A 16,391-nucleotide genomic window follows, 5' to 3' on the forward strand; every position below is an offset into this window, starting at 1 on the left:
ACCACGGAGCTTCCCGGGGATGGATGAGGACGATGGCGCTGTTCTATCGGTAACGGGTGTGCTGAAGAACTTGATTCCTTTTTAGTTTGTGGAATCAGACGGATGCCATCTCATGTGCTGCGTCAGCGTTAATACTGTTGAAGGTATTTTTTTTTTCAGACAGGTTTACTGCACTGCATCTTTTCTGAACATGCAAAATAAAAAAAATGTAGAACTACCTTTTGATGCCAAGTTTATTAGTAAGTAGGATCAGGTTTCTAGTCCTGATTGTGGAGCAGTGTAAATTTTAAGGAGCTAAACTCAAATTTACGAACGAAAATAATTCGTTTTTTTTGGCCACGCTTGCTCAACGGTGTTCTTGTCTCTGGTGGGTGTCGGGTCACAGCAGAGCCCATGGGCCATGGTCACTATTCCCAATCCTGCTGGGCCTCTCGTACCCACGGCCTTGGGCCCATTTTGTCCACCACCCACGAGCCAAATATCTCCCCGCCCGTGCACCCGGTCCACGCAAACCCCAAGAATTATCTATTGCCAGTTGCCACCGCCTCTCCCCACTATCCACACGCCTCCACCCCCCGGCTTAAACCCCCACCGCCTCCTCCCCTCCCTCCGATGTCCCCCGCCTCCCCGTAGCCTCGGCGTCGGCGCCCGCGTCCCCGCCCCCGCCCCGCCATGGCCGCCCCACCCGCTCGCACGCCTCCGCCGCCGGCGCCCCACCCCCACCCCCTGCTCCTGCTCCGCCTCCGCCCGCCGCCCGCTCGGATTCTCCCGGCCCGCCTCCCCCCGCTGCGCCGCCTGCGCCACCTCGCCTTGGCGGCGACCGCCACGGCCGCCGCGGCCTCCGTGGCCCCCGACGACATCTCGCAGATCAACTACCGCCTCCGCGCCATCGTCCGCCGCCGCGACGCCGCCGCCGCGCCGGCCGCCCCCGTCGACCCCGCCCAGGCCGAGGCCTTCCTCCGCACGATCCGCGACCAGCAGCGCCTCGGCCTCCGCCAGCTCCGCGGGGAGGAGGCGGAGGGCGACGGGGACGGGGACGAGGAGGGCGGGGAGAGGGCGAGGAAGGGGGTGGCGGCGGGGAGCTCGCTGGGGCACCGAGTGGACCCGCGGGAGCTGGAGCCCGGGGAGTACGTCGTGCACAAGAAGGTCGGCGTCGGCAAGTTCGCCTGCATCAGCGCCGAGGACGGCATCGATTACGTCTTCATCCAGTACGCCGACGCTATGGCCAAGCTCGCCGTCGACCAGGCCGCGCGCATGCTCTACAGATACAACCTGTATGGCCTCCTTGGTCCTTATCCACTCACCGTATGCACATTGTAGTTACTGCTTCTGCGCTGCAGCCCTTCATATTGGAAAATGAAATTGTGCTCCTTCTGTCACTGTGCCCGAACTGGAAATGCTAATTGGTAGTGGAAACAGACATTTGAAACTGTCACTTCCAGGATGGAGGTGGCATTGCAATTCTGATTGGTTGCAATGAACACGTTGACTTGAATTTTGCTTCCATGCTACGCTAGCCATTATCTCGATCTCTACTGGAAATTAAAAATTCACGTTAACCATTTATCCAGATTAATGTCCTTTTCAGGCCTCACGAGAAGAAGAAGCCACGGAATTTGAGCAAACTGAACGATCCTTCTACCTGGGAGAAGCGGAGGCTGAAAGGAAAGCTTGCTGTTCAGAAGATGGTCGTCAACCTGATGGAGTTGTATTTGCAGAGGATGCGACAGAGCAGACCTCCATACCCAAAGCCTGTGGAAATGGACGAGTTTGCTGCTGAATTTCCGTATGAGCCTACTCCAGATCAATGCCAGGTCTACTTGAATCAAATGCTATTATTTGTTGTTCTAAAAAATTTGCCTTTTTACATTCCCTATTTTTTCTAAGTTGTACAAATAGAAAAATTCCAGTTATCCTTTCACTGACATAGATGGTAGAGAAACTAACACCCTTGATGATGATGTGATGTTTGTATTTGCTACTTTAGATCCTGTTCAACATTGCATGATAGTTTCTCCAAAAAAAAAATCCTTCCTGGTAGATGCTTATATCATGGGTGCAATTTATGGCAACGCTTTATGCCCTCAGAATCTGTATCTAGATTGCTTCTTGACTTCTGGCATACATGTACTGCTTTGATTGTTGAGGGATGAAATTGAGCCTTTGGGGAAAGATCGAGAAAAGTTGTGTATCATTGATATGTTCTTCTTGGTTCTAACTTTTTTTGAATACCACATCCGGTATTTTTTTTCCATCACAAAGACATGATGGATTTTTTTTTCCTAATTCATGTGATGTCTGTTTGCCTAAGTAGTTCATGTAACAAAAATTCTCAATAATCATGAAGTGCTGGATTAAGTGGTGTTCATTCTGATGGCAGGCTTTTATAGATGTTGAGAAAGATCTGACGGAAAGGGAAACACCAATGGATAGATTAATCTGTGGAGATGTTGGCTTTGGCAAAACGGAAGTCGCAATGCGTGCTATATTCATTGTTGTATCTGCAGGATATCAAGCTATGGTTCTCGCACCAACAATAATACTTGCTAAGCAACACTATGATGTAATGACGGAGCGTTTTGCCAACTATCCGGAAATAAAGCTTGCCATATTTAGTGGTGCTCAGGTATGCCATGGCAGAAATCAGTTTATCCCACAATATACTGCATTCAAGTTCTTTTCCCTTCAGAACATTCTAAGTTTGTATTTTATTCTTGATCCTACAACATGTGGAACCCTAATCTCCTGGTTCTTGACAGTCTAACATGGTGTGAAAAAAATCATATACATTATTGGCTAGAAAGGTAATATATATAATATATAGCATAGCTGTGGTAGTACTGCGTTTTTGCTGAATGTTATAAATTGTCGGACTATCAAACTTATTTTAGCGAACCATATTTTCTCATTCTTCTCTTCCAATAGTGATTGGAAATTTTAATAACTATTCATTCCTTTTGGAATGGTAGTGTTGTTTTGATGTCAAGTGTGTTGCTGCAGCCTTGCAAACCTCCACTATCAGAGTTAATACATCGTGAAATAAATTTATTTGCTTAAAGGGATCAACTCTTGATTGCATTGCATAACACATAATCTCTTTTCTTGCAGAGCAAAGAGGAAAAAGATGGGCTAATAACAAAGATTAAGAACGGAGATTTGCATATCATTGTTGGAACTCATGCTCTCCTTACAGAAAGGATGGCCTATAACAATCTTGGTCTTCTAGTGGTGGATGAAGAACAAGTACTTTTCTGAATCTTGCTACATTTGCTTTTTCTGCCCTTGAAATGCTCTGGCTTCTTTTATTGTCATTTGTGTTTGGTTGCTGTAGTCTGGTTATGTTACTCATTACTTTGATTATGATGATTAGGATGAAAGGCAAGTACCCAGTAACGAATTGATTATTTGAAAGCTAAAATTAGTTTCATTCTTTTCAAAGCCCACAAAACTGAATTTCTGAAATGTTAGATCTAGCTCACATAGTTTAATGATGCGTTGACATCTTGCAAGAAATTTTGAGTTCAATTAAACGTTATCATATTTTATTTTTCTTTTATGCATATATCTTCACATACTCCATCTTTCTTCTTTACAGAAGTTTGGTGTCCAACAAAAGGAGAAGATTGCATCATACAAAGCTTCTATTGATGTTCTTACACTCTCTGCAACACCCATCCCACGTACCCTGTATCTGGCTTTGACTGGTTTCCGTGATGCAAGGTAAGGTGTGGTCACAGTACCATGTTCTTTTGTACTTTTACCTTTCTTCTTGCCAAGAGAGGAGATATTGTGTCTCTTAGAGTTTAAACAGAGATGGTTTATTCTTTATTGCAGAATGTGATGGTTACTAGTACACTTCTTTCTTAAGACCATTAATACCTAGTGATTATCATAAGACGTCAACAAGAAATTCAGTTTTTTGAATATTACTTGCTAACTGATCTAGCGCTCCCTTTAGTCCCTACCACTCTGCTGATACTTCTCAATGGAGTGTTGTCTAAACATAAAATATAAAGGATGTGGCTTAATGGTCTTACTGTATTTTGTTTAATATGGTTCTTCATAATTTGGACACTTTAGTTGCACTCAACTTTCATACTTCATTTTCTGTTTTTCTTATTGAAGTATATTTCTACTTTCAGTTTAATGTCTACACCACCTCCTGAAAGAGTTGCTGTAAAGACATATGTGTCAGCTTTTAGTAAAGAAAGGGCCCTATCAGCTATCAAGTTTGAGCTGCAACGTGGTGGTCAAGTCTTCTATGTTGTACCTCGAATAAAAGGTCACAGTTTGTTATCTTCAGATGATTTTGTTCATGCTAGATCCTCATAATGCATGAATCACAAACTTATTTTCTTAATAGTTCTTATTCTACTGTTCCTTAAGTTTGTCCTGTTACCATGGGAGGTGTGGTTGAGCCAAATTCACAGAACTATGCTGTCAATGAGATGTCTTGATTTGAGTGGTTGTAATTTATGAACCGGACTATGTTGGTTCAGCTGAATCGCTGGAAGTCCAGTTTACAAATATGCATATGATTTTGTGTCTTTATTATTTTATGGTGCACTAGATCTTATATAGTGAGATATACACCTGTATGAACCTTTTGAATAAAACAGCGCACCATTGCATTTTGCAATACATATGCATTTCTCATATTTCATTCATCATTCAACAGCAATAGACGATGTGTTGCAGTTTCTCAAGGACTCTCTGCCGGATGTACCAATTGCTGTTGCTCATGGAAAGGTACGTTAACTAAGCTGTTAAGCAGGGCATCTGCTTTACTGTGCTATTTCATAATTCCTTGCTCTTTAATAAACATTATCTATATTTGTATACCTTGCACTGTATTAAAAACAAAGATGTCAATGAAGATTTCCTACTATTTTCTCTTTAGCGTATTCCTTTGTGGGTATGGTACCATGGTGTGGTTGGTTATTGTCCAAAATAATTCAAGTGGATGTTCTGTCTGGGACTCATGGACGACCTCACTCTTCTATAGCTCATATCATTTTATGCATTGATTCATTTGTTTAAGCTTAACATGCCAAATTAATTCAAGTCTTTATCTTAAAGTGCTACCTGTGTCCTGAAGTGTTTATGTACCAGTTGCTAACTATTAACTAATTTTCTTGTTAAATATTCCTGCAGAAAATGTCAAAGAACATACAATTTGCTATGGAAAAGTTTGCCAGCGGGGAAATGAAAATTCTTGTCTGCACGCATATCATTGAAAGTGGAATAGATATTGCAAACGCCAATACAATGATTGTCCAATTTGCTGAACTATTTGGACTCGCTCAACTGTATCAGGTAGCTTTATTTTCTTGTATGTTTTTGCTATGCCTTGTTAGCATAATATTTAATGTTTCAAAGCTTAGATCATATCAGTATGATTAAGTGCTAAATAATTCTTAATTGACAAATACTCTAATAAGGTGCATGTATCTACTATCTAAATCTCAAGTCCATTATTTTTCCTTTCCTTCAGTTACGAGGAAGAGTAGGAAGATCGGGCAGGGAAGGTTTCACATACCTCTTCTACATGGATAAGTCTTTGCTCTCAAGAGTTGCAACGGTGAGCTCTACAGAAACACCTTTTAGTTTCTTATTGCATCCATTATCTTGTCTCAATAGCGTTTTACTGTATCTGATACTTAAAGCATATTTGGCTGTTATACAAGATGTGGAAGTCCCAGTAGCAAACAGAACCACAACTTGCTTATTCAAAGATATTTTATGCTTGTTACTTGTCTTCTGCTAGGATAAATTTACAGAATAGCTGGCACTAGTACCTTATTAGTTGTTTGGGCACGTTTGTAGAAGAGACCTACTCACACAAGAGGCAGAATACTGCCACACCAATAACTCTCCTGCAGCCGCATAAGCAATATATCATGTCATTAAGATAGGAATCATGCTATTTAGTCAGTTGCTTTCAGATGTACTTTAAGATCAGGTCAAACTTGTGAAACTTTTACTATTACCTCTAAAATGTCTAGTTTGGAATTATACATGTACATATGCCTTGAAAAGTACTTTCTGTTAAGGGTATAATAGTCAAGGGTAATATTAATCTCCTACTCTAGGGTTCACCCTAAAAAAGCAACACCCTTTTATAAATATATTCTAGTAGAAGTAATGGTTACAGGTACTCACTGGGGAACGTGGCTTGTCCAAAACATCAAGTACTTTTACTGGAGGGAGTATCTGGTTGTTACTTATTTTTATAATCATGTGTTGGGGAGACTATAAATGGGAGGCTTCTTTTGCTTTACAGAATCAAGCAAGAATTCAACCTCCAAAAGAGTCCATTTATGACTGACAGATCAGAGCCTTCTACATTTGCCATTTAACATTTCCATCTACAGGATAGGCTTGGAGCTATTGAGGAGCATTCAGAGCTTGGCCAAGGTTTCCATGTTGCAGAGAAGGATATGGGTATCAGGGGGTTTGGAAGCTTGTTTGGTGATCAACAGTCTGGAGATGTTGCAAATGTTGGCATCGATCTATTTTTTGATATGCTTTTTGACAGCTTGTCAAAGGTATCTTCATTTATTGAGACACATTTACTAGATTTTCCCTCATTTTGTTCTCATACTAACTGCTTTGTTTTTGGGCCTGTATAGAGCCTATATGTGATACATTTTGTGATCATGGCATTGGTTATCCAACATCATGTTGGGCCTTAAACTATTGAATCTTTCGCCTATGAAATTTCTTCCTTGCAAATAATCTTATTGTTACCATATAATGGTGAAAATAACTTGTAATTGGGCTTTTTTTTGGGGGAAAAAAAAGCAGAAACATCTACTTGATTTCCAAATTCTTAAAGGTGTTTCTTACCATACTGGAAACACCAAAGTTAGATATGAAAGAAAAGAACTAGTAATGCATCTAATTGTCTTCTAGACTTTTGCATCAGTACGGCTAGTCACCTCTTATTATCATAAGATGCATCTGTCTTGGCTAAGAGAACTGTTGTCAACAATTTTCTTTTGAATCCTGAGGTGTGCATTATTGTCTTTTGAGTCTAGAGAGTTGAGATCACTCAAAAGATAATTAAGACAGTTTTGGCTAGTCCATATGCATCAACCTGTATATTTGTATTTTGCAATTTCAGTTTCAAACCACTCGGGGAGAATTATGCTTTGCTTTTAATATTGAGTAGTTTTTTTTGGCTAAGTGCTAACTGCAATTTCTGCATTTTGTGTTATTTTTCTGTTATAATCCTGACATGATTATTTGCACTCTTTCAGGTTGATCAGTTTTGCCTTGTACCCATTCCTTACAAAGATGTTCAGGTGAACCTGAAAAAAAACTTCTTAATTTGGGCAGCATAGCTTGCTTATGCAAGCATTACATCATGATATGTCGCGATTTTATTAAAACATTGTTCCTGAGTGTCTCTTTTCTTCTAACAGCTGGATATAAACATTTCTCCTCATCTCTCCTCTGAATACATAAGTTATCTGGAAAATCCTGTTGAATTGCTCAATGAAGCAGCAAGGGCTGCAGAGAAAGATCTATGGACCTTAATACAGTTCACAGAAGATCTTCGTCGACGGTACGGAAAGGAGCCCCGTGATATGGAGGTTGGAAAGTGCTAATATGATCAGAGTTGATTGATGGTGTCAGTTTAGTGGCTTCCTCTGATGTGTGTTTCTTTCTTTTTCTTGCAGTTGCTATTGAAAAAACTCTATGTAAGGCGGATGGCAGCAGATCTTGGTATCAGTCGGATATATCCATCTGGCAAAACAATATTCATGAAAACAAACATGAACAAGAAGGTATTTAGGCTCATGACAGAAGCGATGACTTCTGAAACACATCGGAATTCCCTATCGTTCGTTGGAAAAGAAATTAAGGTAAGGACCCATGCGTCCAATTATGCAATTGCCCAAAACAGATGGAACTGTTGAGGAAAATCAGCTTGCAGTGATCATTTTTAAAATACTATAAACGAAGCTGCCAAAGCAAGCTTTAGTCATGCATGAATAAAATTAAAGTTGGGGTTTTATAGGTTTTATATCCAAAATCCAATTGAACAATGTTGTCAAACTGAATAACCTCATCTAGGTGTGCAGCCTAATGGTTAGTGGCTTAGTGACAACCTTCCGTGAACCATGTTTCTGATGTAATGAATGAAAGAGGAACAAGAAGAGACCTGCTGTTCCAGCCTCATAGGGACAGGCTGACAGTCATTTTACCTACTGGGTACATGACATAAAACTGTGATTTTAACTATACTTTGTTGATCTTGAGTTGTGGTAATTACAAATTATTTCTTTAGTAAAAGTCTTGATACCTAGAAAACTTGGCAGGCAGGCTGCTGCCTCGTTGCGTAGTGCCAAGTCACTTATAAGTTACTCTGTCCATCGTGCCCCTTGTTATCTATTGAGAATATCTCATACATTGGTTCATATTTTCCATGTTAATATGCAAGTAGCACATAAATTCCCTTTTTAAGTCCATCTGGACGAGCTTGTATTTACCTTTCATATGTGTTGCCCCCTCTGACTAGTGTGCTATTTTTTAGGCTGAACTACTTGTGAGTTTACCAGACACTCTACTTCTGAACTGGCTTTTCCATTGCTTAGCAGACTGCTATGCTGTAATACCAGCGCTTGTGAAATACTAGATTCTTCTATTTACAAGAACTGAAGGTTTTTGCCGCCACCATGAAAGGGAACAAACTATCCATGCTCAAAGAGAGAGTCTAGCTGAGAAAGCAGTCTTGGCGTTTTGGTTAGTCTGCGATGGATGGTTCTTCCTCCTGGTGATATCAGCACTCAGGCTCTGGCAGGCCAAGACATGCCCAATCATAGACATTATTGTTTTAGGAAAAATCCTGTCAAAACTGTTAACACAATGGAGTATACCCATAGTCCTATACATAAACTGGTATTCTCTCGAGCCCTAAAGTTATCATTTTTTCTTTAACAAATTTTTTATTTAACAATTTATTTATCTCATTATCTTCCTATCTGAAGTTGGTCTGCCATATTTTACAGGACACTCAGACACGAAGCCACAGGCTGACAGGAGTGGCCGATGGATTGCCTGTTGCATAATCACTAACCTGAGATGCAGCCGTGACATTGGGAAGCTCGGAGAACTCAGTTTAGATCCTATATATGACAATAGATTGTATCAAAATTCGTTTCAGGATTTTTGATAGATGAACCATCAAAATGTTGCTCGACTAACTGGTAGGTAGCGCTGGCATGAGCCATACACCATTTGTTTGACAAAAGGAAACATTAGGGAACATTGGGCCAATTGGTCTGTAACTCGATACATGGTAAATGCTTATTCAAGCAGATAGTGGCAGGCTGCCCGTGATCATATTGGTTTTGTACAAGTAAAGATGTGTAGCAGTTCATGAGTTGTGCTTCAATGTATAAGCTTAGAATGGTTGTAAGAAACTCTGATCTGTTGTCAGAAACTTTTTTCTTAGTAAATTGACGAAGCTGTAAATCAACTCGTGAGGTTGAGGGTAAATTTGTTTAAATTTGTATGTTGATTCCATTTGAACACAACTTAGTAAAGCTGGCAATCGGACGAACAAAACTGCCAAACTGGTGTCGATAGTAGGTGCAACTCAGCTGCAAATGGCCCAAGCTTTGAAAATAATGCAAATTCGCTAAAAAGATCCCAAAAGGCTTTCATCTTTATGGATTTTTCGCAGCTCGTCTCGTGAGATTAAAATTTTGCAAGTTCATTTCACGCTGGGTGATTTCGGGAAAAAACCAGGTCCATGCTGGGATAGGCCGAAAACCGCCGGCAACCGGTGCCCCGCCACCGTCCTTCTCGGGGACACGGTTGACCGCGCCCTCGCTCCTCCGCCCCGCCGCATTTCTCGCCGCCCTCCCCCGCTTCCCTCCCCCAAATCTCCGGCATCCTCCGCTCCTCCTCCTCGGGACCCCCTCCGACCGCGCTGCAACCCACCTACCCCAATGGCGGATGCGCTGGTCCTCGCGTGCCACCTCGCCCTCGCATTCTCCCTCCTCGCCGCCTCCCTCTCCCACCTCCTCGTCGCCGCCGTCTCCCACCTCTCCCCGTCCTCCCTCCACCACCGCCTCCTCCGCCTGCTCCGCCACCCGCTCCTCCGCCTCCTCCCGCCGCTCCTCGCGCTCCCGTTCGCCTTCCTCCCGCTGGCCTCCCCGCCGCTGCTCCCGCTGCTCCCGCTCCCGTTCCTCCCGCCGCACCTCCCGCTCCTCCGCCCGCTCCTCCTCTCCCTGCCCCTCCTCCTCCTCGCCCGCGCCGCCGGCCTCCTCGCCGCCTCGTTCCCGGCCTCCGACCTCCAGCAGCACGCGCTCGCCGTCGCGCGCCTCCTCCTCCTCGCCGCCGCCTCGGCCTCCCTCGCCTCGTCGCTCTCCGCCCATGCGGCGAGGGGCGCAGTGGCCGCCGGCGCCCACCTCGTCGCCGAGGCGGGGCTCGCCTGCGCGGGCGCCGTGGGCGGGCTCTGGGCGGCGCAGACCGGGCTCAGCCTCTACGTCGACGCGTGCGTGCCCGCGGGGTGCCACCGCCTCTTGGACGCCGGCGGCGCCCAGGCGCCCGCCACGCGGTGCGAGGTCGAGGAGGCCAGGCTCAGGGCCGTCGCCGTCATGGACCTCGCCCTGTCCGTGCACTGCGTCGTCGTGGCCGCCGTCGCGGCCGGGGTGCTGCTGGGGGTGGCGAGGTGGTTCGGGGTTGACAGCAGCGCCGGCTTGGGGAGGCGGCATAATGGATCGTCGTACGATGCGTTGCCCACGGTGGCGTCGGCTGGCACCATGGCAGAGATGGAGCATTTGCAGGGTAAGGGTATTGTCGGCAAGAGCGTGGCGCAGGAGTGAAATGTGAAGGGTTGTATTGGATTAACTAGGTACATTTCGACCGACTAGAGTATCTGATCTTGTCCAGATGTGAACCCCTGAAATCAATGGGATTTTTGGGTCAACATGGCAGCAGGATTTTGTTCCGAGGGATGCTGATCTTTTAGTTGCTAGGGGAGAGTACTAGTAGTTGCTGCTGCGGACCAATTGCTTTGTTGAATTGGCAGATAGCTCAATCTATACCTGGACAATTGTTGTATGTCATGGCACTGATCTCAATGCTTTGTTGATGTTTGCAGTATGAAGTATGGTAGTTGTGTCTACTTCAATCAACAGAATTTAATTTGCAATATTTCTTGTTTATTACTGGTTTCATAGCTGTAGTTGTTCATCTGTAGCACTTTTGAAGTGATATATGCATGTGACTCTTCCATTCAGATAACGTTTAGGGAATTATTAGCTAGATTTTTGGCCTGTGGTTGCAGTTGTCTTTGAACAATTGAGGGCCTTGCGTATTCTTTCTTGGCCAAACTCAAACATTTGCTAGGTACTTAGTTCTAAAACAGAGTGAAATATTGGAGCTGAAGCAATTACCTGATGACCTCATGATGATGTTAGATGCATGTATCAGGTGTTATTTAATTCACAAGTGACATAAAAAATGAACTATGGAACCAGAAGTCAAAGAATTCGGAATCTCTTTGCATTAAGAGGATTATTAAGAATTAGAACCCCAGGCTGTAGGGACACCACTGCTAGTTCTCATCTCGATGATTTGTTAAATCTGATATCATTACTTTTTAGTTAATTGACTAGAACGTGTAAAGGGTTATTCATCAAACTGAAGCTTAAGGGTTGACAAGAACCTTATTCAGTCATATCGTAATTCACTGCATTTTATTGAGCCTCTACCCTGTACTGACATAGGGATATATCTGTTAGTAATAGGCTTGCATGATGCATCATTTGTGAAACTTAAATACTCCCTCTTTTTATGACAATGTTTCAATTTTTGCTTTCAGATTTATGATTGAATTTTGGAAATGAAATTTCATTTATGGTATCTTTGGGTGCTTTTTATTTTTTGTTATTTGTTATATCTATCACATATTAACTGGACTATATAGCTATATCTAGGTGTATCTGTTGAGAGTGGCAAACCTGTGTTGTTTTCTTCACAATACTTCTTTTATGGTTGTGGAAAAAATTTCGTCGGAAGCTGCAGGAATCTTCTATTAATTTATATTTTATCATAGATATGCTTTGCAGCAAAAGATGTCCTCTAGAGATCCTGACATTGACAACTAACTACTTGTTGTAACATCTGTGCTTCAGATCTACACCTTTGTGGATCTCTTGCCTAGTGCTTCTTTTTATTAGTGGAGAAGCTGTTTGGCTACTACTTAAACCGAAGGGTCACTTAGGACTATAATCTTATATTTCCATCCAATATGAGATTCTTGTTAAATTCTCATTTGGTTTATCTGTGGGTGAATACCATTTGTCTCTGGTTGAACTTATGCTTGCGCAGATGCAAAAGTGAATTGCTAGGTTCAGACTTCAGAACTACATCTTGCGATTGTGTATGGATCTCCGGTATGCAATTTCTCCTTGTGGCTGTATATTTATGTGGTGAGTGGGAATCATACGGTAGTTCCTTGCACTGAAAACATTTTCAGACAACTATCCAAGCATGCTACTTTTATTTGGACAGGTCATCCACTCCTTGGCAATTCTGATTAATATTTAGGGAAGTGGACATGCTTTACCAATAAAAGTTGTGATTGCATCTCGAAGAGGTTAGTGAAGAGTGAACCATGTGATGTGGCTAATGTATTAAGAACTTCTGTTGGCATGTAATATTATTGTCTTATGCATAGGTGTCAAGTCTGATAAAAAAAACTAGTAAACATCAAAGTGAGAGTTTAGCTTTCTTTTGAAGCAAAGCTTATTAATTTTGTTTTAGCCTTGTGATACTCGGTGAGATGGCATGAAAGATGGAGGTTATCAGGTTGAACTGCAAGTAGGAATCAAATGTAACCTTGAGTCAGACCAATTGATGGGCACAGTCAGATACCATTGGACAAAAAGCTTTCGTCAAAAAGATAGTTCCACTAGGTAAAGTATATGATCTCTTTCTAGGCGGTTGAGCCTATTCTTATCACTTTACCACTCTGTAATCCAGTAACACCTTCATTGAATCATACATCAGTTGTTGCTTGTCTTGGTCATATTAGTTTAGTACGTTGTGATAACTGCATCATGCATAGTAGCTTCTGAGCACTATATAAATGGCAGCTAAGTTCATTCATTTCCATATCCCTCCAATGTTGTCTGCATCTTGAGTTTACAACCGAGAGTGGCAAACTGACAATTGGCATGGCTCTCTTGGTCCCTCTCTCCCTTGAAGGCTCTCTCTGGTAAATCTGGTTGGCTTCCCGGCACATATCCAGAACCTTCTTGAGAAAGCCTTCGGGGAGGAGGGAGCCCAAGCAAGCCACAGTGCCTGTACCAAATACAGAAAAGATGTGCACTGATTGGTTATGTTTTTTATTTGATTATTTTTTTGAGAACTTGAGTAATTATTTGCTGTGTTGATTGTTTAAAATGAGCCTATCTCTATCAACTGACATCGGTCTGGATGTACAAGGAATGGACAACCGGGGATTGGCAAGTTTCTTATCTTTACAAGGCAGTTGAGGCGTGAAGCTACTGATCATCTCGTAAACAGGTACGAGAAGGAGAAGAAGGAAGAAAGTCAGGTGCCATGCCAGGGTTTTTCTTCACTTGGAGGTCTCATCACTACTGAATTGTGTGAATAGGTATGAGCAACGTTGCAGGGTAAAGATGCCCTACTTATATATAAGCAAACCAAAAGCAGTATTTACCTTTCCCCCAAATTTTTTTTATAAGTTTTTCCTGCTCGAGAAATATCTCTCCTGCTATTTCAGTTGTACAAAGCTGATATATTTTTTTTAATTCTTTCTATTCTAGGTGGATGTTACAACGTTGTTGATGGTGCTCAACTTTCCTAAACTAATGGGTGCATTGGTAGCAACACTCTGCTCTAGCTTTATGGGTGCTCGCTAAACCGCCAGTTCACAACATTACGTCATGAGGTTGGGCGTGTTGGATGTTGGTTGAACACAGTCAGATGCCAAGCAACAGATGAACTCATAGAAAATGGACACCATTGTTTTTGTGTTACTTGTCAAGTGGTAGTGAAGCTAGTCGCTCTCTACTCCACAGTCGGGAGCCCTTCCTTGTTTTATTTGGGCTATGAACGTTTGTAGTTCTGACATGATGGTTACTGCTTGTAGTTCAGACATAATGGACGTCCGTGTTTTGTTTGGGCTACGTTGACGGGCCTCGAATAAAACATGCAGAAATACAGTATTGTTCACATGCTTGCAGGCCAGGATGGTTGTGCATATCCTGTCATTTGAGGGCTGTTTGGTCGGTGAAGCTAGTGTGTGAACCCAAAGTTTGACCATGGCAAAATCAGGGCTTGCCCAGGTGGAACTATTTCGATTGCTAGTTTACTGCATGCAAAAGTTCTATTTAAACCAAATAAATGGCCACAAGACGCCTAATTATCTAGAGGTTAGAATAGCCCTAGGATTCAAACTTGGGGTTGTCTACTTCAGAGGCTGCTCAATTACCCATGAGTTCTTCCCTCCCTAACACACTCCTAATTATGACTCCGACGCATGGACGTAGCTATATGGCTCCTAATAGTATATTGTGATGTTACAACATGGCTAATATTGACCTTAATTTTTTTATCATGTCATAATTAAAAAACACAATGGTTAAAAACATTGCAAATAAATAAATAAATATGATTTTGGATGAAGTGTGTGGTCTGTAACTAAATAATGGGTGGGCAACTTGGTGACCAAATTTTGGCAATACTAAGCTTGGTAAGGTTTGATGGAAAACCAAATATAAGCGCATTCCTCCGTAGTGGAACTTTAGTCCTATCACATCGGATGTTTAGACACCAATTCAAATTTCGAAGTATCAAATATAGGCAATGGAGGCTAATTCGCGAGACGAATCTATTAAACCTAACTAGTCCATGATTTGACAATGCTGTACTATAGTAAACATACACTAATGATGGATTAATTGGGCTTATAGATTCGTCTAGTGAATTAATCTTTATTTATGCAATTGGTTTTACAGGCAGTTTATATTAGTACCTCTAATTGGCATCATTTGACCCGGACTAAAAATTAATCCCTGGTCCAAACATCCTTTTAAGCTACGGAAGATTAGTCGTGTGTACCGTAGAAAACCTGCCAATATATTACTGTCATGACCTGAGAATTTCTCACGAGGACAGGCGGGCCTACGTTCAGCCTAGCATGCTCATAAGTAGAGATTGTCAGGCCAGGCTGAGCTACCCGTTATTTTAACACTACAAAATGAAAAAAAAAAGTTGCACTCTGGATTGGGCTTGGGCTAAGTCTGGTTCAAGCCCATCTGAGTCTAAGACGTATGCCTACATTTTTGTCCTTTTCCCCAAGTTTCAGGCACCATCCATGCTAAGCCAAAAATGCTTAGGTCTAATCTCAACTTCATGCTACCACCTACTCCCAACTTCTCTAGCAAACCATAACTTACCGCTTGTTACCACTATATCACCATTGGTCTAGTGGTTATCTTGACATGGCATCTTGACTACCGCTCTTTGCCATTGCTACCACCACTAGATGCATTTATCAAATCTGCTCTTCTCTTCTACCCTGACCAACAGGACATTTCCTAACTTCTCCATTGTCATCACCACCATCCCTAATGTTGTTGTAGCCTACTCGCGACTACCTCTCGCTACCGCTGTCGTCCCTAGTTCTCTACATGCGTGGTTGTCAATCCCTCAAGTTGCCACAACAATGGCCAATGGCACCTTTGCTAACTCCTCTCCTCTCTGATATTCGGGTCTCTAAGCCCGTCGTTCCCGTGCCTTCCAACACGCCACACCAAGTCACCAATGTCCCTGTACATACGTCATGTATATGTGTTGTGACCTCAATGACCTTCATTTGTCTCTAACTTGGAATTAAGTCATGGAGTAGTAAACAGAGAAAATGCAATGCAGAGGTCTTTGTATTATCTTGATGTAATGATCTTAAAATTAATAAAGTTTCCATTATAAAAAAATAGTAAAAAATGCAAGGTACAGTCTTCGATCGTCTCATGTCAGCTAAGCCATTATGCAATACGAAGATGTAACGGAGGAGTACTTGTTTAATTGGTAAACGAACACGATGAATTTCAATTCCTCACCCATTAGGGCTCGAATCCCATCTCCTTTTGTAAGGTGTATCTCCTACAACTTCCAAACATCAAGTCATGTGTGCATGTACTACATGTCCATAGGCAACCTATATAAATGTATACAAGCTATACTTGATGTCTTGAACTAAAGTACCATGGAAGTAGAATGCTATGAGCCATCCCATTTCCAAACAGGAGGACGAAGCTGAGGAATTGCCCAGTCGCTGTAGTTGGTCTGAGTCAGCCTTGGGTACAGCCACTACAGCAAAACGGCCAGCTTCCTACGGC

At 42.5% G+C, this 16,391-nt stretch overlaps 2 protein-coding genes and 1 long non-coding RNA gene across 3 annotated transcripts; all 3 read left to right on the forward strand.

Annotated features, from left to right (window-relative positions):
• The first annotated feature begins 1 nt into the window (after position 1).
• LOC112902315 (ATP-dependent DNA helicase At3g02060, chloroplastic) lies at positions 2–9,487 on the forward strand. The gene is made up of 16 exons (XM_025971335.1): positions 2–143; positions 386–1,274; positions 1,589–1,814; positions 2,381–2,626; positions 3,109–3,243; positions 3,596–3,720; positions 4,143–4,282; positions 4,679–4,749; positions 5,155–5,316; positions 5,495–5,581; positions 6,375–6,548; positions 7,263–7,307; positions 7,428–7,598; positions 7,686–7,871; positions 8,543–8,907; positions 9,018–9,487. Exons 2-15 carry the CDS (start codon positions 673–675, stop codon positions 8,642–8,644), a joined length of 2,472 nt encoding a protein of 823 aa, XP_025827120.1. The 5' UTR covers positions 2–143; positions 386–672; the 3' UTR covers positions 8,645–8,907; positions 9,018–9,487.
• Positions 9,488–9,962: 475 nt separating this feature from the next.
• On the forward strand, positions 9,963–10,841 carry LOC112903773. Its single transcript, XM_025972980.1, has 2 exons — positions 9,963–10,163; positions 10,317–10,841. The coding sequence occupies exons 1-2, from the start codon at positions 9,963–9,965 to the stop codon at positions 10,839–10,841; spliced, it is 726 nt and encodes a 241-aa protein (XP_025828765.1).
• Positions 10,842–12,952: 2,111 nt separating this feature from the next.
• Positions 12,953–14,261, forward strand: LOC112902319. Its single transcript, XR_003230559.1, has 2 exons — positions 12,953–13,642; positions 13,815–14,261. It is a non-coding gene; the product is annotated as an uncharacterized LOC112902319 (long non-coding RNA).
• The last annotated feature ends 2,130 nt before the right edge of the window (positions 14,262–16,391 follow it).

This window comes from Panicum hallii, chromosome 8 (assembly GCF_002211085.1).
Source record: "Panicum hallii strain FIL2 chromosome 8, PHallii_v3.1, whole genome shotgun sequence".
Lineage (NCBI taxonomy): Eukaryota > Viridiplantae > Streptophyta > Magnoliopsida > Poales > Poaceae > Panicum > Panicum hallii.

Bases quoted from the DNA above. Each gene is read 5' to 3' on its own strand.
- LOC112902315 (XM_025971335.1), top strand. From the start codon at position 673: ATGGCCGCCCCACCCGCTCGCACGCCTCCGCCGCCGGCGCCCCACCCC. The intron at 4,750-5,154 runs GTACGTTAACTA...ATATTCCTGCAG, and splicing joins TTGCTGTTGCTCATGGAAAG to AAAATGTCAAAGAACATACA. The intron at 5,582-6,374 runs GTGAGCTCTACA...TTCCATCTACAG, and splicing joins TGCTCTCAAGAGTTGCAACG to GATAGGCTTGGAGCTATTGA.
- LOC112903773 (XM_025972980.1), top strand. From the start codon at position 9,963: ATGGCGGATGCGCTGGTCCTCGCGTGCCACCTCGCCCTCGCATTCTCC. The intron at 10,164-10,316 runs GCCTCCCCGCCG...GACCTCCAGCAG, and splicing joins CGTTCGCCTTCCTCCCGCTG to CACGCGCTCGCCGTCGCGCG.